Genomic DNA, 25,324 nt, shown 5'->3' with positions numbered 1-25,324 from the left:
TGGAAGGAGAATGGAGTATTTTTCCTTTGAATGGATACCATTTTCACTAAGGGCCAGATCCTGCCACCCTCGGTCACATTCTCTGGAGAAAATTAATCAACTTACTTGAACAGTCTGTGATGGATCTGGCACCAATGATTGTAGTTGTCCCATAAAAGGGACAAGATAAGCAGTAGGACTTTCCTGGGTCTGGTTGGTAGTAGTCCCTGGGGCACGGGTAGCAAGACATTAAACCAGAGCGAGAGAATTCCCCTGCTGGACAAGGTACTGCAAAGTGCAAAACAAACTCTAATCACTGCTGGCTCCCAGTTCATGGTCTTTTCCCCACCATCATCAGGCAGTTATTGCCTCAGTCCTACAAGATTAGGCCAATAATCATGAGAATTTCACAACTAAAATGTGTGCTTGTTTAAAGGGTCACTCAGGTTAAATACGGATCCAAATAAAATTTTTTATAAAACATAAAAACCAGAGAAATGTTTCCATGTCATCTTTGTTCCTATGGAGACAGATTTCGAATTCAATCAAACACACCCCTTGAAGTTCTGGCAATGCACAAACATATTTTCAACAAGGTCTAGGGATCACTATCAACACCCTGAGACAGATTCTCTTCCCTGTTCCACTCTCACTGTGGACTGTTCTTCTCATGAGCCTCTGGGGTGCAACTGCCCCAAACGGGTCTGAACCACGACAGAACCCACTGATGGTAGTTTACTTCGAAAGCAGACTCAGTAAAAACTGAGTAAGGACCTCAGGACTTTGACCCACAAAAATGACTGGCTATTGCTTGGATTGTTACCAAACATCTAGTAATGCTTTCTCTTAATAAAAAAAAAAAAAAAAATGGAAAGGTTTTATTGTCACATAACCATCAGGATATCTGACACAGGGCTTACACACAACCCCATCTTTGAACTCTTTCAGAAAAAAGGGTTTTCAGTATGCAGGGCAGCAAAAAATTATGCACACTGCTGCTGGGAGGCATAAGTGCACTGCAGTCAACCAGGAGCTGCACGGTAACCTGAGGTCAGATAAATGGGGCTATAGTGGACAGTATTTAGCAATATTCTGTTTTCAGGGATTTCACTGGCCTTGTCTTCACAAACCTCCACATGCTGAGATAGCCACAGCTCCTCTTTTCACTGTTGACATATTTTCTGGACAGGAGATGCAGTTTTTAGATCCAAATGCAGGCTGATATGTGCCAAGAGGACATGATTCACAGGTCTCAAGACCATTAGGTGAGTACGTTCCCTGCTTGCACTGAGCTAAAAGGCAAAATAAAACATAAAGATTAGGCATAAGGTTAAGCAATATCTAACAGAAAGTATGTCTCCTGTCCCCTAAAAATAAAGATAACATTTTATAATACGTTGACAGGCAACCGTTGGAAGAAAGAGCGACTAGGACATTTGTAAGCCAGAAGACTGTGCTCAATGAAGTGTTTCGCAAAGTTCAGACAACACATCAATTTCCTCTCCAAATGCCTTTATTTTTTTCTGAGCGTTGTTTATTTCACTATAAATAATGGGCACATCTAAACCACATGCTATACAGCAAAAGTATTCTCTCCTCCCCACATGTGCTCACACAGGGGTAGTCAGGATCTAGGCAAGAACCTTAAAGTAACACATCAATCCATTTAACTTTCTGTGGTGCTATTCTATGTATGTTTTGCAATGCTTAGTAGTTTCAAGCAGTAGAAAGTAAACTGTGGCCTTTATTCATTTAAAAGCAATTATATTCTGAATGCTGAGCTCACACCTTTACATTCAGAGATACTCCTCGAGTGGAGGTATTCGGTATAGCTACCAGAAGGGCAACTTTTGCATTCCAGCTGCCCTTCCTCATCTTGATAGGATCCAGTCCAGCAGCTTTCACAAGTGTGATGTTCCAGAGAATAATAGGTACCCAAAGGGCAGTTAACTGGGATTTCAGAGAAGGAAAAATAAACCACAGGTTAATCATGGAATACTTGACAATAAGCAGATACTCTTCTTGGTATTTCAGGGCAACTTCATTTAGCCTAACCCACTTTATCTGAATCTTGGCGATGTGGATTCAGTGACCTATGTGCAATCTCACTGATCAGAGTGGGTTTGCACAGGGGGAACTGACTGGAATTGTATTGTATTCATGATGCATAGGAAGGAATAGGATTCAGCTCACTCTCTCTCTCTCTGAGCTATGCTGGATTGGCAGGGCTAACATTAGTAAAAGGCTGTGGATAACCATTTTCCATCACCAAAGTGAGCTGATACAACCGAGTTCATATAGGGAGCAGATGTTAGGTAAGGGGCCCTTTTTACATAGCCAATTTTTAGCGCAGACCACAGTTCAGAAGGCAGACTGCACAAAAGCATTAGACATTATATTGCTTTGGCAGGTCTCAGCTACTGCGATTCTATGATGTCTGTGCTAATACCCCACCCCAAAAAAATATCTCCCTAGGACCTTATTTTTAAAAAAAATCACAGATACGGGATATAAAGCCCAGGAGATACAGAGCTTTTGGCTTACCACACATTCGCCCTCTCAGCACTGAACCTGGTCTGCAGAACAGAAAGGCTTTCTCTGTTTCCAGTGAGTTGCTGTCAGCTACCACTAATTCTGATGCAAACTGAAAAGAATACATGGGTTCCTTGTTGAGTGTCCTTTTCAGCCTGTTAGTGATAGTCTCTAGAGTTTTAAGTAGACGCTGTTGATTTTCTGATTCCACTGTATCATTCCTTTCATCAGGCAATGGCACGCTAGCTGGGATTTAAAAAGAACACACACGCATACACAATGAATTACAGATCTTATTGCCGTTCAGGCCACAGCATTTATAAGCGTGGACCAAAAAAGCAGGGATCATTGTTACTATGGTCAAAAGGAATTGACCCTGCAAATCCGTGTTTTACCAAAATGTAAAGTGGGAAATGTATACAGTGCAGACCACACAAACATGGGACCTAAGAAAGGAGCTAGTGCGAAAATGTGGTTATAAACTCAAGGAGGAACCTGTGGTCTGCATTTTCTGCTGGTTTCATGAACTGCAGACAATGTAATATTTTGTTAAGAATAAATTTTAAAAAGGAGGAGGATGAGGATGAAGGGAAGTTTTTCCTTACCAGTGATGTTAAATATTAACTTAATTTTATGATCTGTCATTGGAATGTTGAGTTTTTTGTGTCTCTTGACCCGGGAGGGTGCTGTTTTCACAGAGGCAGAGAGGGGCGTTTGTATCTGTTCTTCCTGCACGATGTCAAGGAAGTCATCATAGGAATAATCCAGACGGTTTGCTGCGCCCCAACCACCAGGTCCTGCAACAAGACACGAAAGAGAAGCAAACTGGCGTGCAAAATAAGACTTTTATCTAAAAAACCCCCTCTCCATCAAAAGGAAGCCTGTTCTTGTCTACATCTAGCCATTTTACCAGTTTAGCTATGCTGGTATAGGTAAAGCTGCAAACCCCTAGTTTAGTTCCAGCTGTACTGGTATATGAGTGGTTTGGCAAAAGGACATAAACCACGTAAATATAAAGCTCCTTATTCCAATATAACTGTGCCTACACTAGGGCTTTTACTGTCATAGCCATGTCAGTTAAAGCAATCCTTTCTCTAACCTGCAGAGCTCACAGTAAAACTTTGTCAGTGTAGACCAAGCCTTAAAAAAACCCCCACATTGCTAGAAGAATGTATACAACAAATTGTCCAAAGCAGCAGCACTGTCAATCTACCACACTTCCTCTAATGACAATCAGCAGAATAACCCCATTTAACCCCTCAGCCCATCCCACTCTGAACAGGCAGAAATCTCATCCTCAGCCTTCCACCAATGCTGGCTTAAACAGGATTTGCAGCTAGGTCATTCCAAATGAAAGGGAGTCTCATGGAACCAGCAGATCCTTCCCTTTTATAGAGGGTCCAGTTCAAGTTACTCCCCCTCTCTGCCCTCACACTGATCTCAACAGAGGCAGTGTGTCATGAGGAGAGAGGTGATCTCTCAGATAGGAAGATACCAGTCCATTTAGGGCTTTATAGGTCAAAACCTCATACTGCTACATATCAAGTGTAAACTTCTGATATGTACGAATGCGGACTGGATTAATTTAGTTTAGTGCAGAAGATTCCAGGACCACCAGTTGACTGTTTCTCCAGAGAACAAGTACAGTAGTTAGCAATGCAAGCTTCCTCACACTACTATCATTTATACACCATAGGTATCCTGCGTTTTGATGAGAAGGCAGCTACTTGCCTTGAAAAGACAGACAATGTACAGGCACAGGAGGTAGGGAATGGGCATTACATAAGCTGTTCCCCAGTCAAAGTGCTTCAACCTGACCTGTCTGGCCCTGTCTCTATTGGTAGGAAGGGAGTTCTGTCTCCAGGCTCCAACAAGTGCCATCTCACAGTGGTTTCTGAGATGTGGGCATCTCTCCAGGATGAACTAGAACTAAACCCTCACACTCATTTCATATAGGAGGAGACTGAGCAGCTATGAGATTAAAACATTTGATCACTGCTGAACTGGGCCTCACTCACATAAACCTCCTATGACTCCATATCCAATCCCTTTATCTATCCCTTTAGCATATTGGGTCAAATTTATCCATGGTGTAACACCCCTGAAATCATAAGTTACACCATGTATTCATTAAGCCTGGACTGTTTAAATAAGAATTTCTGTACATAATGTGCCTTTTTATAATGATTGAATTAGAAAAACTTTTGCTGTTCCATCCATTCAGCATCTCTTTTTAGAAAAAATATGGAAGTATAAATAATCTTTGCATATAACTGAGCATTATTATTTAGTTTATATGTTACTAATAGCAAAAACAATCTGATTTATATGTGACTAATGGCAAATTGATGCCAGAACCTTGGGATTATGTTCTGTGACTATTTCATAACAGATCTGTTAAATTATTGTCTCTAAAGAACATGAGCCAAGTTCTAATTTCAGCTACGCTGATGTAAATTTGGAGAAATTCATCAAGCGAAGTTAGTGGCAATTTCATCATTGTTTCCTCCTAATTACCTTCAGTCACTACCAACCAAGGCCCCAATCCTACAGTTTAAAGGCCACATTATCCTTACTCAGTGTGAGTATTTTCACAGATAATATGTAAACTTGAGCACATATATCAAGCTGGATTTAAACCAGTGACAAAAATAAAAGACTCCCTCAGTTACCTTAACAATCCCCAGAGTCATCCCGTCTCCTTCTTCAATGTTTTGGTTTTAAATTGAATGGTTTTAAAAAAAAACCACACTCCTTTTCTTGCAAGATTTGCCAAACAGTTTCATAGCTTATTGTTCTTTTATACTATGAGGCACCTTTGTCATCTTTTTCTCCACATGTGTAGTGAATGCAACAGATAGACTAGTGTAATATTTTCTCAGATCTATTGTTAAACTGTTCAGTGTCTCAAGTGTTCTGTAATTATTTCCTTAAAATGTTCCACACAGAGCTCTTAAATCTAACAGAGCTAAATGTACCCACTACATAATGGTTTAGTATAGCTATATGTATTTAAACCACATTAAACCTCTCTGGCTAGCAAACCACACAATAATTAAATTACCAATTGCAAATCCATTTTCATAGTCATAATTATATTCTAGGCAATGTTTCTGTAGCAGATCCTCCAATCTGCAGTCAATGTCATCAACACCATCACAGAATGATGGGACCTGTAAACAGAAATGAGAAAAGCTATTAAACAAACAAACAAATATATAATCTAATCTCAGGACAAAGCAGCCAGTCAGACCCTCTCTCTGACATCAAATTTCATCCTGCATAACTATTGTAATCAAACTGTTCAAAACTTGTGCATTCAGGATTTTCTACCATGTTTGTGGGAACTTGTGCAGTATCAGTATTCTTGCAACAGCATGTACACAATAAGGAAAATCATTTGAGAGGAAGGATAGTTTTGTATTAAAGCACAAAATGGGATGTCACTGATCTAGGTCCCAGTCCCAGCTCTGCCAGATTGTGTGCGTCTTTGGGTAATTCATTTAACTTCTCTGTGCTTCTCCTTTACAAAATAGGAATAATAGCACTTCTCAGCACCATTATGGTGTAGGTGCTTGACTCATTAATGTTTGTGTGATCCTCAGAAGGAAAGTGATATAAAAGTGCAGAACTATTTGCTTTTAGGCTGGGAAACGTATTGTTCAAAAGCTTTATTTCCTCACTGCGCTTTAAAGTTGCAGCTCAGCCTGGATCTCAAGCTCTCAAGCCCACTCCCTCCCCAGGCTTCAGGGCCTGAGTGGCAACTTCAAAGCACTGTCTATTTAGCTATTTTCAGAGCCCCGCTGAATTGTTCCTGCAGGCTGTGTAGACACCCTAAATGATTTAGGAACACAAAATCCCATTGTAAATCTATAGGATTTGGATTCCTAAGGACTCATTTATACAAACAGTTTGCAGCAATCTGGGGTGTAAACAGGAGAAGATCAAAGCGCACAGTAGATCGAAGTGGAACATTTAGTGTGCAGCAGCAAGGTCCATATGGACACTTAGCGCGGAGTAGATTTACACCCCCACTTACTGCAAACTAAGTCTTCATGTAGACAAGCCCTAAGTCACGAGGCACTTTTGAAAATCTTACTAGAACTCCAAGACAAAGACTGAGGTTAACTCACTGATCAGTGGATGCAAACAACAGTTTGCACATCAACCCCTACTATACCAAACCCGGGTGTGTACTTTGCCTACAATGGAGACGTTTTATATTTTGAAATGAAACAAACTTCAGTTTCAAGTTTCAAAGATATACAGTATAAAAACAGTGAGGAAAAAATGACAACATACTAATAAAAATGTTTATGAAAAAAGAAAGAGTATTACTAACCTACCATTTTACCAAGTGCACTTTGAAAAGCTTCTGCAAAGCTTTTTAGAAGGTTGTTGTCATCACATCGCGTTGCTTTGTAGAGCATCTCAAAGGATTTGAACCCATGATTTGCAAAACGATTTACTGAAAAGAATTGGGAAAGAAGCTTTTACTATTTGTGATTTTAGAGAAACAGTTTCAAAAGAATACTATGGATGGGATTATACTAATGTTATCTAAACTCAACAGGTTTTCTTTAAATGGAGATCACAACAGAGGACTATAAGAATAGAAGAAAAAAATGGTAAGCTTAACTGTTACAATAAAATGTATCCCACTACTTTCAGCAGATAGAGAAGAATGTGGCAACAACTGAACATCCATGGATAATAATTACATTTCCAATATAACACTGTATTGAACAGTTTAGTGTGGAAGTTCCTAGCTATTAAATAAAAAAAAGTCTGTGGTTGACATAATTCAGCATTTTCTTAATGGAAAGGAACCTGTTAGTTTCATGGAATATTTTTTTTAACCATCTATTCTTTTAGTATTTTTAATACACCTCATAGGGAGAAGTAATATAAATTAATGCTTATTACTAATACAGCTTGGCTCGAAATGCAAAATTCTGATTCAGATTTCAAGCAACCCAAAACTCTGGGGTATTCAGATCAGGGATTTTGGACTGATCCATAATTGTAACACCCTGACTTGTGTTGTAGTCTATAGGGGCTCCTTGTATGATTAAGGTCTACTCAGTGATCATACAATCCACCACAAAGATGGACTTCATTTGAAGTATATTCATTATTATTCATTCATCTGAAGTATATATACTATATTCAGATTTGGATTTCAAATGACATCAGAGTTTGGGGCCGTCCAAGCAGAGGTTTTGGTTGGACATGTTTCAAATTAGAAACTCCTAACAAATGCTGATTGGACCACAATTGGTGAAGTTCAATGGACTATTTTTTTGTAAAGTTGTTTCTTAATTTATTTTAATTTGCACAGTTGCACTGGAATTGAATGGGTTCAGAGAGTCTGGTTTGCTATAGATCAAAAATCTTTTGCAAACAGATTACTAAAGCTTTGTTATCCATTCCTCCAGTTGTAACAACATTGGTGGTCGAATCTGCAGACAAAGTATTTCAACCTAATTTTTTTTAACCAACATGCCAGACTTTGTTTCCATTGCTATCTTGTAAATCCCAAGGACTTAAATTATTTATTATTTTTAATCAATCGTATGAAACAATATATTGTAATTGCAAAGCCCTTTTAGTACAAGACTCTTAACAGTTCAGGGAAAGGGACAACAGAAAACTTTTTATCATGTAAAAACAGTTATAATTTCAAGAGCTATTGAATCATGCTTCTAATTACACATATTGTTCGAGACACTGAAAGCTCATTTTACAGCAGAAAAACAAAGGTTAATAATGAAAATAAAACTCACAAGAGCAGTCAGGCCATTCCGTAGAATATGGTGGTTTCCAGACACCATCCTCATAGGCACAAGAGTAGTGTTCAGTTGAAGCTGCTGTAAAGTTATAACCATCCATGCAGCGTAATGTGCAGTTAACACCTACTTTGTCTTCTGTGCATATAAAATCCCCATTCACTGGGGTAAAGGGAACTTCACAGGGAGAACCTGTGAAAAAATATATTCAGTTCACATATGGATAGTTTTTAGAGAAATATAAACAAGTACACAAGAAACCCTGAAGGAAAGGATTTTCAAAGCTCTTGGCCTAATTCAGCTTTCACTGAAGTCAACAGGAGTGTTGCTATTGACTTAAATGGAAGGAAAATTAAGCTAATGTTAAGCACTTTTGAAAATCCCATCCTGGGAGTTTAAAATCCAGAAACGTAAAGGTTGAAAAAAAATCAAGCACTCAAAAGTGTGGAAATGCAAAATTGAAAGCCCTGTAAGCTTTAGCTTACAATGGGGGTCCCTCTTTAGAGCATACTAAATTATGAATCTATTAACGAAATACATAATATTTACTAGAACTTTTCACACAACCTTACACACAGCAAACTACAATATATTACGTACTGTACTTGATTCTGATGTTAACTCAGTTTTACACTGGTGTAATTCTACTGACTTTAGTGGAGTTACTCCTAATTTACGCTAGTGTATAAGTGATCAAAATCAGGCCTATAATCTTCAGATTTGGGAAGATTCTTAAAGCCTCAGTAAAATATAATTAACAAGCCAAGTGTGAATAAAATAGGTTCATGGTAGTTTTAGAATTGTAAGTGTTTGATATTCTGTGGCCCAGAGTTTGAGATGGTATTGAGTTTGAGATAGCCAAGAGCTTAAAATAAATGCAAGTCAGAGAACAAGTGAGCCTAATGTTCTAAACCACAATATCTTTGAATCAATTTAAAAAAATGGAATTAAGTTTCACCTTGAAGTTTCTCAAAATTCATAATTTTAAAACTACCAAATCTGTATTATTCAAATTTGGCTCGTTCTGTAGATCTCACTGAGACTTAAAAAACATGCCAAATCTGAAGACTGTATGTACTCCTGTAACTTACTGTTTGTAAGGATATACACAAAATTCCAGTTTATACAATGTTAAATATTGTATTAATTAAATAATTTATCATGATGTAAAAGTGAGATCCTGTTTTAAGGCATAAGCATTAGGGGGCAGAGTAAAGTTGAATTTTCATATGTAATCTGGGTTTGCTAACTTCTCAGTGCTTGATTTTCCAAACAGATTGGAGCCTATTGGTTGGGGCTTTTTTTTTTTTTTTTTGTTGCATATAATACATACCCCTCATGCATTTGCACACACACATACACACACCATATATCTATATATATATATATATATATATATATATATATATATACATACACACACATACACACACACAGAATTCTAAAGGCTGGAAAGTGTTCCATTTCCTGTTAGGATATTAAAGAAATCTTGCAAGAGAAATCTTTCATTTTGGCGAACAGAAAGTAGACCACATTTTAGGCTCTGCTTCTCATTGACAAATAATTGGACACATTGCCTGAAGTGTTATTGGATTACTGAATAAAACCTTTAGGGGCTTTTACTCCTGTTTTGAATGTATGGAGTACATTACTGTGTTACTCCAGTTTTAAGCTATATAAATCAATTGATTTTACTGATGAACCTGATTTCACTGGAGTTACGCTGATGTAAAATAGTGATGACTGAAATGCAAAAGCACATTAGTGCAGTATACATATACGCATTTATAACAAGTATTATACTACATGAACACTTGTTGCTTATAAGTGACTTATTCATAGCATCAAACATTAACTGACTTATGGTAACTTATGTATAACTGCATTTTTACTAGTACTAAATCATTTTGTGTCAGTAGCCAGAAGACAATCAGAATAACAAACCTTTGATGACAATGTGGATCTCGCATGTCCTGTTATTTCCTGAGGGGTCTGTGGCAGTGTATTGAACTGTTGTCTCTCCTTTGAGGAAGAGATCTCCAGGTGAATGACTTTTAGTGATAGTCAGTGCAGCGCCTGGAATAGTTAAAAAAAAAAAAAAAAAAAATCAGTGAAAAGGTTTTTCTGGCCTAATATACTGCAACTATTCCTACAGAGGCTGACTACACAATGGACAATTTAGGCTTATACATTTTCTCCGTAGCAGATGTGCTCAAGCATGGTAAGCACTGAGTCAAAGAGCAGCACCTGTTCAGAGTGGCATGTTACTAAAATCCCTTTTAAAAAATGATAATTAGTCCCATGAGTGTCATGTAGGACCTATGTGGACATATCCACCCTTTGGCTGTTTTGCGTACTCTTGAGATGCATTATCTCACCTGAGTTGTCCGAGAACTGTGGTTCCTCCCATGTTGGTCTGTACTCATTCTCCAATACCTGAATTGGAGGCGGAGATCTGCATCTATCGATTACAGGGGATTCTACATCTAGAGAAGTTGAAGAGATAGCATGAAATTTGACCATAGAACAACAGACAAGTCGCAGAGTCAAGGGTGGTTTAAGCGCCATATCTGTAAATCCATAAGTGGCTGTGCATTTGAGAGTAAGTTGCTGTAATATATATGACAAAGGAATGGAAGTGCAGGATAAGCACCAAAAGGTGTAAGATAGGGACGGCGGATTCATTTTAAACCTTCCAGTTGGTTGTCTTTCCTGCACAATCCCATTCTTGGGCCTTATTGGAGTGCAACTTAAACTATCTTATGCCCACTAAATAATGTATAATTTACTCCACTATTTATTTTGCCTCTGAGGTTGATCCATTGTCAGTAACCTACCAATGGTCTCCAACTGAGCAACAAGACTTTGGCTCAAGCTATGTAAAGAGCCACGTAAGTCTCCTAAAACAATGGTTTTCAACCTGTGGTCTGCGGATCCCTGAGGGTCTACAGACTATGTCTAGGATTTCCTCCATCTGAGATTGTTTAGGGGTCTGCAAATGAAAAAAGGATGAAAACCCATTGTCTTAAAACAACTGAGCTATCTTTGGTAGAATACATATAGCCACCAATACAGAATACCTAATTCACTGGATTGATCCAAGCGCTGGCTCTGACTGAGTTTAGTGATTAAAAATAACAGCAGATACCAAAGTATCAAGCCAAATGCTTCCTGGAATAAGCAGATGCCATTCCAATAGAACTCTGGGCAAAATTCCGGAAGTGACATAAAGATTAAGTTACACATCAGGTATGTGTCACAGAGAATGGTTGTAAATGGGAAAGCAGTGCCATTTATGCTGATTTGGCATTGAGCAGTATAGGAAGTGAGTGTAATTCATATGTAGACAGGGCAGGAGAGAGTGGGGTATCAGAAAAAGCAATGAGCAGAAGGGTAGTATAAACAGCCACCTTTTTACTTTAGCTCACACTACAGTACACCCATCACAATGAAGACTAAATTCAGCCCAGGTGTAATAGGAACACCACCCACTGAAGTCAATGGGAAAAGAGTTGCATGCACTTATACAGGTTTGAATTTGGTCCCCAGAATAGTAAAGTGGTATAAGTAACACTTGTTCTGCATACCACTGAATGTCAAATCGGCACACGCTAACCAACATGCACCGGATGTGTAACTTAAACTATCACCTACTCTATCACTGCTAAATATATCCCATCAAGTTTGAATTGCCTAAGCATTACTACTACCAAAGTGAACAAAAAATACATCAGTCAGATTGCTAGTTAAATGCATAACTACAAATACAAGGGACAGACGCTGCTGTCCCATGCTGTTGGGTATTTGAGGAGTAACTCCGCGTGAAACTGGTGTGAGAGAAGAATTAGGCTCAACAGAAAAGTGCAGTAGCAGGTGCCATCACAATGTGCCCCACCTCATACTTATCCCGCAAAATCATCATCATGTTATGTACTTATTAAGGGATTTTAAACCCAATAATTTCTTTAAACTCATCAGTTGAGTCAAATTGTTGAAGGCACAAAGTTGCCTTTCTCCTTATAAAACTAAGATAGAGTGTCCCATCAGTGTTAACCCCCCAACTGACTAGACAGGGAAACATACCCTCTCACCTCTACACAGCAGCACCACTAGAACTAAGTGGATACTGCAAAAAAAAGGATTCAAGAGCATTTACTCAAATGAAAAAATTGCATGTTGGCATCAACCGTATTCACCACTCATTTTATTTGCAATTCGTAAACCTTTCAAAGAGTGAATTTCTGTTCATAACACAGTTCCCTGAAAGAGAGAATGCATTGCAAATATTTGGGCAAACAAATACTTGCATGATTAATCTGACTGGAAATGTGTGGTCATCTTGAAAGTTTTCTGTGGGTTTGGGAGATATTCAGTCAGGAATTAAAAACAATGCTTTGTGAGTAAACCGCACACATACCACATAACTATTCCTAATGCTGTTTATGTTTTGACAGATTAATGCACTTTATTTACAAAATGAAGGGGAACCCCAAATTGAGAACAAATGCTTTAACTGTAATCAATCCAAATAGAGCATTTGACAATTCAGCATTTGACAGCAATTAGTACACATTATGCAAATGCCAGTCTCCATTCAGCGAGGTACTTATGCATGTGAACTCAACAAGACTATTCACATGCTTAAAATTGGGTGCGTGCTTAAATGCCATGGTGTATCAGAGCCTCCTTCTGCACAAATGAAACAGTTTTATCACTGTCAGAATCCTTCCTATGTACTTCTGAAGAGCACTTACCAATAACCGTGACACTGAACGTGCAGCTTGCCTGATTGTCAGACTTGTCAACTGCTATGTAAGTGATCGCAACTTCTCCAATGGGGAAAAGAGAAGGTGGCACAAAAGCTGGAGTAACGTGAATTGAGACCTTTGAGAGGAACAGATATTTGTTATTTAAAAACAAACATGGGGGAGTAATCACATATTTGTATTTTATAAAATGTACATGTAATAGTAATCATTTAAAATTAAGCCTCAGCATATTTAGATGCACGTGGGTTTGATTCTCATTGACACAAAGGATGATTTTACACCCTCTGGCTGTGAAGTGGGCACAAACTACATGTACACCCTTTTAAAGGCTTCTTTACATCATAGTTTCTCAACCTGTGGTACACGTACCCCTGGGGGTACGTGAGAGACAGGCAGGGGGTACCCGGGGAAAAACAGAGTGAGGGGGAGGCGGGCGGCAGCCGCTATAGTCCCGGGGAGGCGGGTAGCAGCCGCCTGCTTCCCGCCCAGTCCCAGCTGGGAGGCAGGTGGCAGCCGCTGGCTTTTGGGGAAGACGTGAGGCAGCCACCCACTTACCACCCGGTCACAGCTCCCAGCTGGGAAGCGAGCGGCAGCCTCCATCTTCTGGGGAAGGCAGGCAGCAGCCTCCCGCTTCCTGCCCGGTCACAGCTCCCAGCTGGGAGTCAGGCGGCAGCCGCTAGCTTCTGGGGGAGGTGGGCGGCAGCCGCCTGCGTCCCGCCGGGTCCCAGGTCCCAAGTGGGAGCCTGGTGGCAGACTCCTGCGTCTCACGAGCTGGGCTCACAGATGGGTGGCAGCCACCCACGCCTCAGCTCTGAGCCATGAGACAGCCTCCCACGCACCGGCTTGAAGACGGGCAGCAGCCGTCTGCCCACATCCCTGGGTCCCAGCCAGTGCAGAAGCCTCCTTTGCCCCAGCTTTTCAATTGCACTGCTCTAGCTATGACAGCCCCAGATTTCACCAGTTACCCTCTTTTCCTGTCTTTCTCTCTCTCACCCTCCTTCCCTGTCTTTCTCTCACCCCTTCCTCCTCTCAAATCTGAACATTTTAATAACTACCCAACACTCAATTTTCCACGGGATTTTGTATTTACAGACTAACGTGAGCCGTACGTTGGAGGAAGGGCTGAGTATACAAGGCCGTGATATGAGAGATGTCAGATCTAGTGTGGGTGGGGTCACCACCTTTACACCAGAGGTGCACAACTCAAGTATGTTCCTGGGCTAGAGGTGATGTTGGCCAAAGCTAGGGGCTTTCAGTGCCATGCCAATGCTGGGGAATGTAAAGCGCTGCGCCAATTTTTTTGCCATAGATTTGAGAGGAGGAAGGGGTGAGAGAGAGACAGGGAAAGAGGGTAACTGGTGAAATCTGGGGCTGTCATAGTTGTCAATTTCACTGCTCAGCTAGAGCAGTGAAATTGACAAGTTTTCTGGGCACTGGGCTTTGAGCCAGGGAGAGGGGCTGCCACCTGGGCAAGTTGCAGGCAGCTGCCGCCTGGCTGCCAGCCCGGGAGGTGGGCGGCTGCCACCCAATCCAAGCTGGAGCAGAGGAGGCTTCCGCAGTGACTGGGACCCAGGGATGTGGGCAGACAGCTGTTGCCCGTCTTCAAGCCGTGGCACTGGAGGCTGTCCTTCGGTTTGGAGCCAGGGCACAGGTGGCTGCCACCCAGCTGCGAGCCCAGCATGCGAGACGCAGGAAGCTGCCACCGGGCTCCCATTGGGAGCTGGGACCCGGCGGGAAGCGGGGGGCTGCTGCCTACCTCTCCCAGAGGCTAAGGGCTGCTGCTCACTTCCCAGCTGGGAGCTGGGACTGGGCGGGAAGTGGGGGGCTGCTGCCCGCCTCCCCAGGAAGCTGGTGGCTACCACCCGCCTACCAGCTGGGACTGGGCAGGAAGCGGGGGGCTGCCGCCTGGCTTCCCCAGGAGTCGGCAGCTGCCCCCCGCCTCACCTTCACTCTTTTTCCCTGGGCACCCCCTGCCTTTGTCTCACGTATGACAGTTGAGAAACTGTGGCATAGAGAAATTCCAGAGCTCTAAAATAGCTACCTAAAAAGGGATTGCATCAAAATAAAATGTATATGATGTAGCTCTACCTCATCTCCAGAGTTATCCTTTGCTATTGGAACCTGCCAGCTAATATTAGCAGAGTTCTGATGTTCCAGAGTTCTGGCCTCAATATTGTCCGGACAGCTGATTTGAGGAGCTTCAATATCTGATCCAGAAAGAGAGAGAAAAAAAAATCGATAATGGTTAAGCAGCTGGCTTGCTGAGTTCACTGTTTATCAAGGTGACTGGTATTGTCTCATTATTTCCTTTTGCTCCAGTTTGTTTGCTTTCTCCACTTCTTGTCTATATTCTTACACTTCGACTGTGAGCTTTTCAGGGTAGGGACTGTCTCTTCGTTACATTTTTGTACAGCACCTAGTACAACGGGTCCTCGGGCGCTAGGAGTTACCAAACTACAAATAATAAATATTACTAATAGAATGAAGATTTGTTTTAATACTACAGTTGCCTTTTATTAAAACAACACATCTATTTACCCATGAGGAATGGCTACTTTATTCCTTTACTTCTTGACACAAGTGCAACCCATAAAGTTATGAACTCATAGCAAAAAGTTATTGATGTTTAATTACTTTAAAAAGATACCATTTTTTAAAGTCATGGTACAAAAATATGTTTTATGGAGATACTGACTGAAAGGTGGGAGAGTCAAAACGACACCTACCGTTTTCCTTAGAAGCATTTGCAAAGTCAGTGTAATTCTTTGTATGTTTTCTTCTTACAAATGCTTCATTTTCTCAAACAAAAAGCCCATTTAGTCTGAGCAGACAAGTGCTCCCAAGCAGGGCTATGGAAACCCAGCAGTTTGTATGCATACAGTTTTGGGGAACTCAGATTGGTAGCATCATCAGGCCAGATCTTCAGTAGGTGTAAATCAACAGAACTCCACTGAAGGCAATGGAGTCACGCTGCTTCACACCAGCTAAGGATCTGGCCTCAAGAGTTCTACTTGGAGTGGTGTGTTCACATGACCATGAAAAATCACGTGACACTGCAGTGAATCCTATTGAAAATTGTCCATTTCATCAGTAAATCAGTGGCTCGTCCCAGCTATTCCCCACTCAAAATCTCCCATTCCCACCACAGGAACACCTGCTCCCTCTTTTATTCCAATAGCTCTCAGGAGTTCCTTGTTAGTGCAGAGCATTCTGGAGTGTCTCAGTCTACGAATGAGGAAAACTATTTAAAGTGGGAGCCTTGAGACCAGAAGAATATTCTCCATCCTGCTGATGTGGCATGCAAGGGGTGAGTTTTCTGCATCATCACTGAAGACATTTCATATGGAAAACTAGCTCAGGGGCTGCCTCCACAATCGGACTCACCAAAAAATGTGGGTGAGGAAGCAGGTCAGAAGGCCATTTCTGAAGATATTAGCATGGAAGGAGCGGTGCAGGGTCTCCCGTGAGCTAAGATCCAAGGAAACGATACGGAGAGCGTGTGCGCACACGCATATGCATACGTTTGTGTGTGCACGTGAAGGAGATAGTGGGACTGTTACTGGAGAAGGAAATAATTCAGACCAGCATAAGTCTTCTCTGAGGTTTGCCAAACAGTACTCCAAAGAAACCTTAAACCAGATGAATTAATATACCCCATAATTAAGTCTCCTCTAAGAGGAGGTAGCCAGAAGCAAGGGGAAAGAACAGCAGGCATGTTGGGAATGGGCTCATGGAGATGAAAGAATGAGAGATGGACAGAAATCATTTGGTATTCAAAGTATTTATTATAATAACTTTTCATCTGAAAAATTCAAGCCACTTTATAAAAATGGCTTCCAATCCCTGTTCCTACTGAAGTCAATGACTAAACTCCAATGGACTTCTGTGAGATCAGGAAGGAGTCTATTAACTAGTTAAGGCTCACAACATCCCTGAGAGATGGATCACTGAACCCTACCACTTAAAAGCAGCCTCCTCTTGGCCAGAACTTGAAAAGTTGTTTAATATTATTAACAGTACCCAGCAACATTATTTTAGGATAGGAGCAAAGAAGAACACTGTGCCTGACTGAAACTGCATGAGGCAAGGTAAGCAGGCAGAAAGTAATTATCAAAGTAAAAATTTGGCTAGTGTAAAAGATTAACACCTCTCCTCTTACAACAAGAGCCATGGGATCTCTAATGTCCACAGCTGTGTGAGACCTCTACTCGACACCTAATTTGAACAAGAGAACAGTGCTTTCTAGCACAATGCCGGGGCATGGTCTAGGACTGACTCCAAGGGAAGAGTGCTCCAACTAAACTGCAAACACCATTTCCTGCAGATGTTTGGCAGCAGAAATTACTTCAATGAATATGTGACAAATGGTCTCCTCCACTTATATTTTTATATATATATATATATATATATATATATATATATATATATATGATAATAGCTGAGTAGTTTCAAAGAGCTTCTGTTTAACTAGCACTGGGTACAATCTGTGTTGCATGGCCAACAACAGTTAAGTCTCCAGTTACTCTGACAAACCCAAAGCGCTTTATCATCCCCCTGGCATGGAGCCTCTCCAAACATTGCGACAGGATTATTTTATTACTGCAGGGCTGTGTGATAAATGGTCTCCAGTCTGCCTAGGCAAGGACAACAAAATTCACCTCTGAACCCTTTTATGCCTAAGAGACCTTAACCCAGTTTAAGAACTGACATGACTTATGTCTTTGCTAGAGATATTTATATTTCAAAATATAATTCTGGCAATTAATATTCCATGATGAAGATTGCATGAACAATAAATACAAACCATTTTGCCTTCGTCTGAACCCTTACTAATTAACATTTTTCATACCAAGCATGCTCTTTGAAACAACTTCCAGTTATGTTTCACACTCCCAGGATCATGAACTTTCAGCTGTAGCCAGTGCCAGTTAAAAGTGAAGTTCTGAAGAAAGGCTAATAATAAGCAGTGAGCAAACAGATTATTTTGGACAAATCAAGTATTTTGGCTATATAATACAAATAAACAACAAAGAGAACTAAGCAGGGACATGCTTCGTTTGCATAAAATTCAACAGATTGCAACTGCCCTCATCTTCACCAACGAAGTTTAGCCTTCAGAGACCACCAGTTTCTCTTATCTTAGGGTTTTACACTGTTGCCCATCACAGTAGAACCTGGGAGCCTGGTCTCAGTACACATGGCTTCATTTGGATCCAAACGTCTGGCCTGCAGCCTTGTCACCGTGTGCCGTGATTCCATCAGACATTATACATTATGCCTGCCCCATATTTGCATGGAAGAACTTCCAGGAGCAAGGAAGCTGCTGCTGATTCCGTTGGTGGGACTCTACCCCCCAAGTCAATACTGAACAATGCACTGGAGAGCATTATGCTGCCCCGGAGGTGCTGTGTTTAGGATAAGAAATAATACCCAGGCCTTCACCACCAATGGCCATTAAACATCACAGATCCCGTGGCACTTTCTGTAGTGATGAGCTAAATAACTGTTATAACTCTATTTTCTGTAGTGCACCTTTACATTTCTAAAGAGCCTACCTACCTCTGCTGTGAGGCCCTCCATTCTGTTTCAGGAGCAGAATGTTGCAGAGAAACATAAACTAAGCTTTCTCAATGAGACTTTGCTTTTGTTCTTTCTTGAACTTTTCCCTTAATCTACAGTTAAAAGCATTCAAACTGAAAGCATACCTGAAGATGGAAAAAAACCCCTAACATCTTCTGAAAGAGCTGGGTATTCATGCCAGTGCCCTGCCCAAATTCCAACTAATGTAATTACATTTTGCCCACTTACACTTCCTGTGCGGCTTCAGTTCGTTATGGCATTCTTCACTGTGTGCCCTCAATTTTTGAGTAGTTTTGCTATACGCTGTTAAACTACTCTCATGCCGCACCCCAGAGGGTGCTCTGATATACTAGGATAAAACACCTTGATATATCTTGCATATCAGTGTACGTTTGGATAGCATTTAAGAAACCTTGAGATAAAAGGAACTATATAAACACATGATATACCACTGATATTATTACTGTCGCTATATTGTTTGGTTTCACTCTGGCCACCCTCTAAAGCTAGGTTTTTCTCATCTTCATTCTTCAATTTACAATTTAACTTTTTCTCCCACAGCTTAAAGCCAGATAGTACCACGAACCCCAACAAAACAGGACATCTGGGATGGGTCTCCAGAGGGCTGACTGATGGTGAAATGCATCATAAATACAACTGAACAATCTTGCTGAGCAATAACATTGTAATGAACTCATAAATATTAAATTCTATTATCAGGCCATGGTAGCAGATGTACATTTTGGAGACCACTTTCATCAGGCTTTGCCTCAGGTTCAAACTCATCTTTATCTGTCTCTGTGCAATCCTCCTCACTCTGAATCCACTTCTACTCGTAAGTGGAAATTATTGTTCAGGTTTATACCTTTACAAAGAGCCTTCTGAACTTTTTCACTCCATCTCCCAGAAGGAAGGCATCTCAGTTCTTCTCTAACTCCAGACAACATGAAGCCGTGGGGACAGCTCAATTGGCACACTGTTCCGGATTTAGATGGCTCCTGTCCACAACCTGATGGATGTACTGTCACACCCTTCGGTTTCTGGAACAGGGGGCAAAGCACCTCTACAGGAAATAAATACACAAATGTCAGCTGACACAGAAAATATGCACAGACAAAGTTACCAGCAAATAACAACACCATAATAGGATGTAGAAGAGAATATGAAAATTGTTCTAAAATTCACTGCAACTCAGCCCCACTGATGCTCTCTACTGATAAGGTATTTTTCATTGAGCCTTTCTGAAGGATGAAGTGTTTCAGATAGGTGGAAAATCCCATTAAATTTATCATCTTCCTTGTATTGAGTGAGTTAAATGGCACTTTGGAGGCCAGACATTGATTGTATTATTGATACTTCCCACTGTAACAAGAATAGATAAAACTCAGATTGGATTTTAATGAACATTTGAAATGGTTGCTGGAATCCAGGTTTGTTCTTATGGTTGCAGGAGTTTTCTTTCAGTGAATTACAATCATTGGCAATATCATCTTGGTACAAATCAAGTTTGACTCCACCCTCTTCTATCAGGCCTGTCCCTTTTTCTTAAATTCACATTTGCCATTGTTTGCTGGCATCACACCGCAGCTTTGTACAAGAACCTATTAATTTCACCTGCTCCTATTTTATTGTCTCATTGTCACAATACAGATATTAGAGTGGCTCTACGAGCAGTTTGCTACATCCTAATTTCAACGAACCATTTATACAATATTGTGAAATGAGAACGTAGCGATGTACAACGTCACTAAAACCCCAAAAAGTCATTAAAAACTAGTTTATTTAAGGTTTCATTACATGCTCAATCACCTTTGGTTTGTGAAATGGCGCATAAGTGAACCTACATCCAGTTTTAAATTATTATAGGCTGATATATGATTTTGTCCAAACCTAAAATATACAGTGAAACTCAGGGAACTATAAATGGCGACCAAAGAAAAACTTGCTGGTTTCCAGGTAAACCTAAACTTCCAAGTTTAGCAAATATTGGCTATGGATTTGCAGTGACCAAAAATGTACCTTAATGTATGAATATTTTATGACTAGGGCTGCTCAAATATTTTCAAATTGTGAAGAAAAAAATTCATCAACATTTGAAATTTCCAAAAGTAAAATGGGGGAGGGAGCAGGAAAAGACTAAATTTTTACCAACACTTTATCTTGTTTTTCAACCAGCCATATTCATTATTTTGGGCAGTTAATGCAATTTTTACTGTTAGCATGTAGAGCTGGGCAAATACAGTAAAAGGTGGATATCAAATTTATACAATAACTGTATTTTCAATAATGTGGCTTGAAATAGTTGATATACCTTCCAAAAGCAAATGTCTCAGGAAAATGCTAAGTATTAAATGGAATGAATTTATAACGCTGAGATTCATCATAGAGTTCAACAACTTCTTATCTCCAAAGCTATTAAAAAAAAGAAGATGTAAGTATCTGGGACATGTGTTAAGACATGTATGAAGCAAGAGTCTGCCATGCCATTGGGTAGCTGGACGAATGCGCAAAAGTGGCTGACTGAAAGAATCCCTACGTTGGACACTACTCAGAGACGGAAAACTTAACTTAACATAGAGGACACGCAAAGAGCAGCCCAGGATAGACAGGGATAGTAAAACCATGTTCATTCCTTAAATGATGTTTGAAGGTGTAAAAAACATTCAGATTCAGAACAGTTAATATCTAAACAAACAAACAAACAGTTCGTCAATCCTCGAAAGGCTGGCACTTCTACAAAAGTTGTTTTAAATAAAGAATCTAAATATTAGAAATATTTCCTGTCCTTGAAACTCTTGCTTTTGAAAAATAAGATTAAAGTCTAAACTATTAATAATAATACTTCATATCTTGTTTTCATTTTGACAGTCTGCTGAGGCCTTGAGTGTTTAGATACTCATTTTAGACAGATTAATTGTCTTAAAACTTAAAACTATTTCCATTAGTAAAAATGATGTTCGTTTCTGGACACCTCTTTATGGGAAAGATACTGACAAATTGGAGGGAGTTCAGAGAGCAGCAATAAAAATGATCAGAGAGTCAAAATTAAAAGAACTAAATTATGTGCCATTGGATAAGTGACAATTTAGGGAAAGGAACATGATAACAATGTAATGACAGGCCCAAACACAAAGAGGAGAGGAACTATGTAGAAAGGGATATATAACTAGGAGTAAAGAGAAGAAACTGAGAAAGGGAAAATTTAGGCTGAATTCCAGGAAAAAACAGTGGAATAGTCTTCTGGGGAAATGGTGATAGTCCCAGTACTTAGGACATATATTACTGAACTGGACAAAACACTAGACTGTGTAAGGAGCAATCCTGCATTATTAGAAAAAAGGTCTGGATGGCATAATGGGTCTTTTTCTCTCTGACTCCTACAAATCTACAGGTCCTTTGCTCTCAGTGGGTCAGATCCTCAGCAGTATAAAATGTCTTTGCGCCATTGAAGTCATCTGAGCTACGATTTACACAGATTTAGGATCTGACCCAGTAAGTCTGGATTTAAAATGGTGTAAGCAGGACAAGAATTTGGTCCCATCAATCAAAGATTTTGTAAATGTATATAAATATGAAATAATTTAGCACTGGATGGGTCAGGTCAGCGTTTGATTTCAGTTACTCATGCCAGTGGAGATTCAGGGTGAAAATACAGCATATGAGAAAGCAGAATCTGCCCCATGTCTGTGATATAGTGCAGCACATGAAGCTGGCTGAAACCAAATGACTATAGTACACAGCTCATAAACTAGTAAATTAATCTCAATCTAATTGACAAAAAAATGCTGCACAGCAGGGCACTAATGGACACCTCTCTCTTCTTTCTTTTAAACATAACACGTGGAAGACGAAGACTGGCCAAAACAAAATTTAAAAGTGGGCACACTCATTCTTTCAGCACTAGATGGCATCAGTGCCCTTGGCATTAATGCCAACTAGCTTTGTAGTCCTGCGGTAATCATGTGCATTGTACAGAGCATTAGAATACAAGGAGACTAACAATTCCTGATGCACATTAAATCTAAGATGTGGGCTATAAACCATTCTTCAGTGGAATACAAGAGGGAAAGAGACAAATGAGTATAGTGGGGGAGAAAATATTTATTAACTTTTTTTTTCAAGTTAGGCATGAAAACTCTTTCTTTCTTTCAGGTATTTTAATTTTAGACAACAGAATATAGTACATATTAATCCAAGACACTTCATTACAATAGCATCTTCAATAAAAAGTTGCTTAAATTAAAAATACACACACACTCCCCTTACCCTTGTGGGAAAAAACCTATAGTATTTGGCAGGTAAAACCAACTGGGTCCTATGGAAGCTACTGTAAACAACACAGAATAATTGTTAACATTAGTGAGGCCATTACTGGAATGCTATGTCTAGTTCTGGTGTCCATACTTAAAAAAGGATGTTGAAAAATTTGAAAGGGTTCAGAAAAGAGCTGTAAGTATGACCTGAAGTTTGGAAAACATGCTTTATAGTAAGAGACTTAAGGAGCAAAATCTTTGTAGTTTACCAAGAGAAGGTTAACAGATGACCTGATCACAGCCTACGAGTGCCTACATTGGGAAGTATTTCCAATAACACATGCTTCTTTAATCTAGCAGAAAAAAAGCATAATGAGAACTAATGGTTGGAAGCTGAAGCTAGACAAATTAAGACTGGAAATGAGGTGCAAATTTTAACAGTCAGAGTAATAATTTAAGAACAACAGTAAGGAGAACAATTTTTTTAAATGTGCTATTGGGACTCTTCTGTCTGTACCTGGTTAGCATTTTCATGACCCTGCAATCACTCCATGAGTGGAATTCCATATCTGCTTTCCATGCATGGGAGTCTATTCGAGTTACCCTTTGGGCCTGCAGCCACGACAGCAATGAGCCCAGATTTTTCAGCTAACAGTGTTTGCAATGGGCCAATCAAAGGAAACTCTTACACTGGATTTTTGTGACCAACAAGAACAATAGCTTGCTGTGGGTAACTCAGAAATCCAGCAAAAACTCCCATATACACTGCTTGATTATGCAAAAAGAGTCAAATAATATCGTACAGCATGAGACAGCCTTTTGATATATAATGGAACTGCGTTATAATACTTAAAAATTAAGAAACAACAGAGCCTCTACTAATGAGTACAGTAAATTCTCCAATAATAATCCTCCAAATGCATTTCAGAGCCCACTCTTGCTCCTTTAAATAAAGTGTTCCCACTGATCTGGGAGCAAGGTTGAACTCTTAATGTACTTAGTGTTAAGAATCCAATACTTACGAATTTATCTTCATGATGTTTTTAAAGCATGTATCTACACACAGGGCTCAATTTTCAACCTTGCCCTTATTCTTAACAACATGTCCAGTGAATGTAGCACTCATGCAAAGTGTTGGATTGACAAACCTGGAGTTGAAGTCCTCTACTTAGTCACATAACAGGTACCGTGCAGTCAACAGCAATGGATGCTTCCCCACACTGCCCCACCAATGTGCTTCAAACGCGACCAGCAAGTTTCCCCTCAAGGGGTGAAAGGGCAGTTCAGCATCTACGGGTCTTTCAACCCTTGGCCTCTGTGCTGGGAATTCCAATAAAGGAGCAGCGGGAGCTTAAGCTTCCCCCACATTGCCAACATGCCTTAGTCTTTAGCTGGAGGGATCACCTGTAGTTCTGAGCGGGTAACTGAGTCTCCCCAAAGTTTCACCCTTCCTCTCTCCTGTCTGAGAGCCATGTCTACCAGGAACTGGGCTGTGATCACCAATCCATTTCATATAGGTTGCCACACAGCCACAGAAGAGGAGTGACTTTTAGATATTACCTATCTGTACTGGATTTCAACCAGCAATCTAGACGTCAAGGTTTCCTTATCCTTTTACCCATCTCTCCCCCACCCCTCCCTTGCAAGATATGATTCTATATGGACACATGCTGACAAAAAACATACCCACACATGTTGGTTCCATTCCATCCCACTGAGAATTTCCTTGACAGGTGAGTTTAGAGTTTCCTTCCAGTTCATAGCCCTCATCACAGATTACAAAACACACCGTCTTGTAGGAGATATCACCCGATGAACAATTAATGCGTCCATTTTCAGGTGCGTGAAGTTTTGGACACGTTCGAACTGCAAACGATAAAACAAGTATCTTACATTTCACCATAAACCAGAGGAATGAGAGTCAGGTCTTAAAAGTCACTTCTAAAACCCTTTGTCATTCAAATGGATACAGTGAAAATAAAATTTTGGTTATCTGAGCTTATAAGTAGGACCAATATTTTCAGAAGTGACTATTGATTTTGGGTGCTCATGTTGAGACACCATCCAGGGACCTGACTTGCAGAAAGTGGATGCTTACCTCTCTCTGAACCAGGCTTCTTTAAGATGTCACTTTGGAAAATCTGGGTCCATATTTAGTCAATATTTAGTCAATAAAGTTCCATTTTGAAGGAAGTATAACTCAGAGCAGAGTTAGCTTTGGCTGAGCGTGCAGTTTTGTTTTGTTTTTACTTGCTGAATTCCTAATTCTACATCTTGACACCAATTTACTACATAATTAAGATCAACTCTGGAAGAACCTGGAATTAAATATAATCTTGTGCATCAGTCTTGTCTAACAAATTAAGTAGCAACACCACTCAAGAGTTAAAAAAAAAAAAAAAAAAAAAAAGGAGGCTGCAGT

The 25,324-nt window shown here is 40.1% G+C and overlaps 1 protein-coding gene across 2 annotated transcripts in view; it reads right to left on the bottom strand.

Annotated features, from left to right (window-relative positions):
• The window catches only part of SVEP1 (sushi, von Willebrand factor type A, EGF and pentraxin domain containing 1), a 142,276-nt gene that overhangs the window by 71,217 nt on the left and 45,735 nt on the right, over positions 1-25,324 (bottom strand). For both annotated transcript variants that reach the window (XM_067553209.1, XM_067553210.1), the window contains exons 6-19: positions 24,589-24,768; positions 19,515-19,712; positions 15,158-15,276; positions 13,055-13,184; positions 10,679-10,786; positions 10,245-10,376; positions 8,298-8,492; positions 6,858-6,979; positions 5,576-5,684; positions 3,117-3,308; positions 2,524-2,757; positions 1,768-1,929; positions 1,110-1,271; positions 106-267 (exon numbers count right to left, since the gene is read on the bottom strand). In XM_067553209.1, coding sequence (XP_067409310.1) covers positions 106-267; positions 1,110-1,271; positions 1,768-1,929; positions 2,524-2,757; positions 3,117-3,308; positions 5,576-5,684; positions 6,858-6,979; positions 8,298-8,492; positions 10,245-10,376; positions 10,679-10,786; positions 13,055-13,184; positions 15,158-15,276; positions 19,515-19,712; positions 24,589-24,768 — 2,205 coding nt within the window. The remainder of the gene's footprint in view (positions 1-105; positions 268-1,109; positions 1,272-1,767; positions 1,930-2,523; positions 2,758-3,116; positions 3,309-5,575; positions 5,685-6,857; positions 6,980-8,297; positions 8,493-10,244; positions 10,377-10,678; positions 10,787-13,054; positions 13,185-15,157; positions 15,277-19,514; positions 19,713-24,588; positions 24,769-25,324) is intronic.

The sequence above is a fragment of the Emydura macquarii genome, unplaced genomic scaffold, assembly GCF_026122565.2.
Source record: "Emydura macquarii macquarii isolate MOO-44397 ecotype Brisbane River unplaced genomic scaffold, CSIRO-AGI_Emac_v2 contig_1451, whole genome shotgun sequence".
Classification (NCBI taxonomy): Eukaryota; Metazoa; Chordata; order Testudines; family Chelidae; genus Emydura; species Emydura macquarii.
The sequence above is the reverse complement of the archived record's forward strand: the minus strand, read 5'-3'. Positions and strand labels throughout refer to the sequence as shown.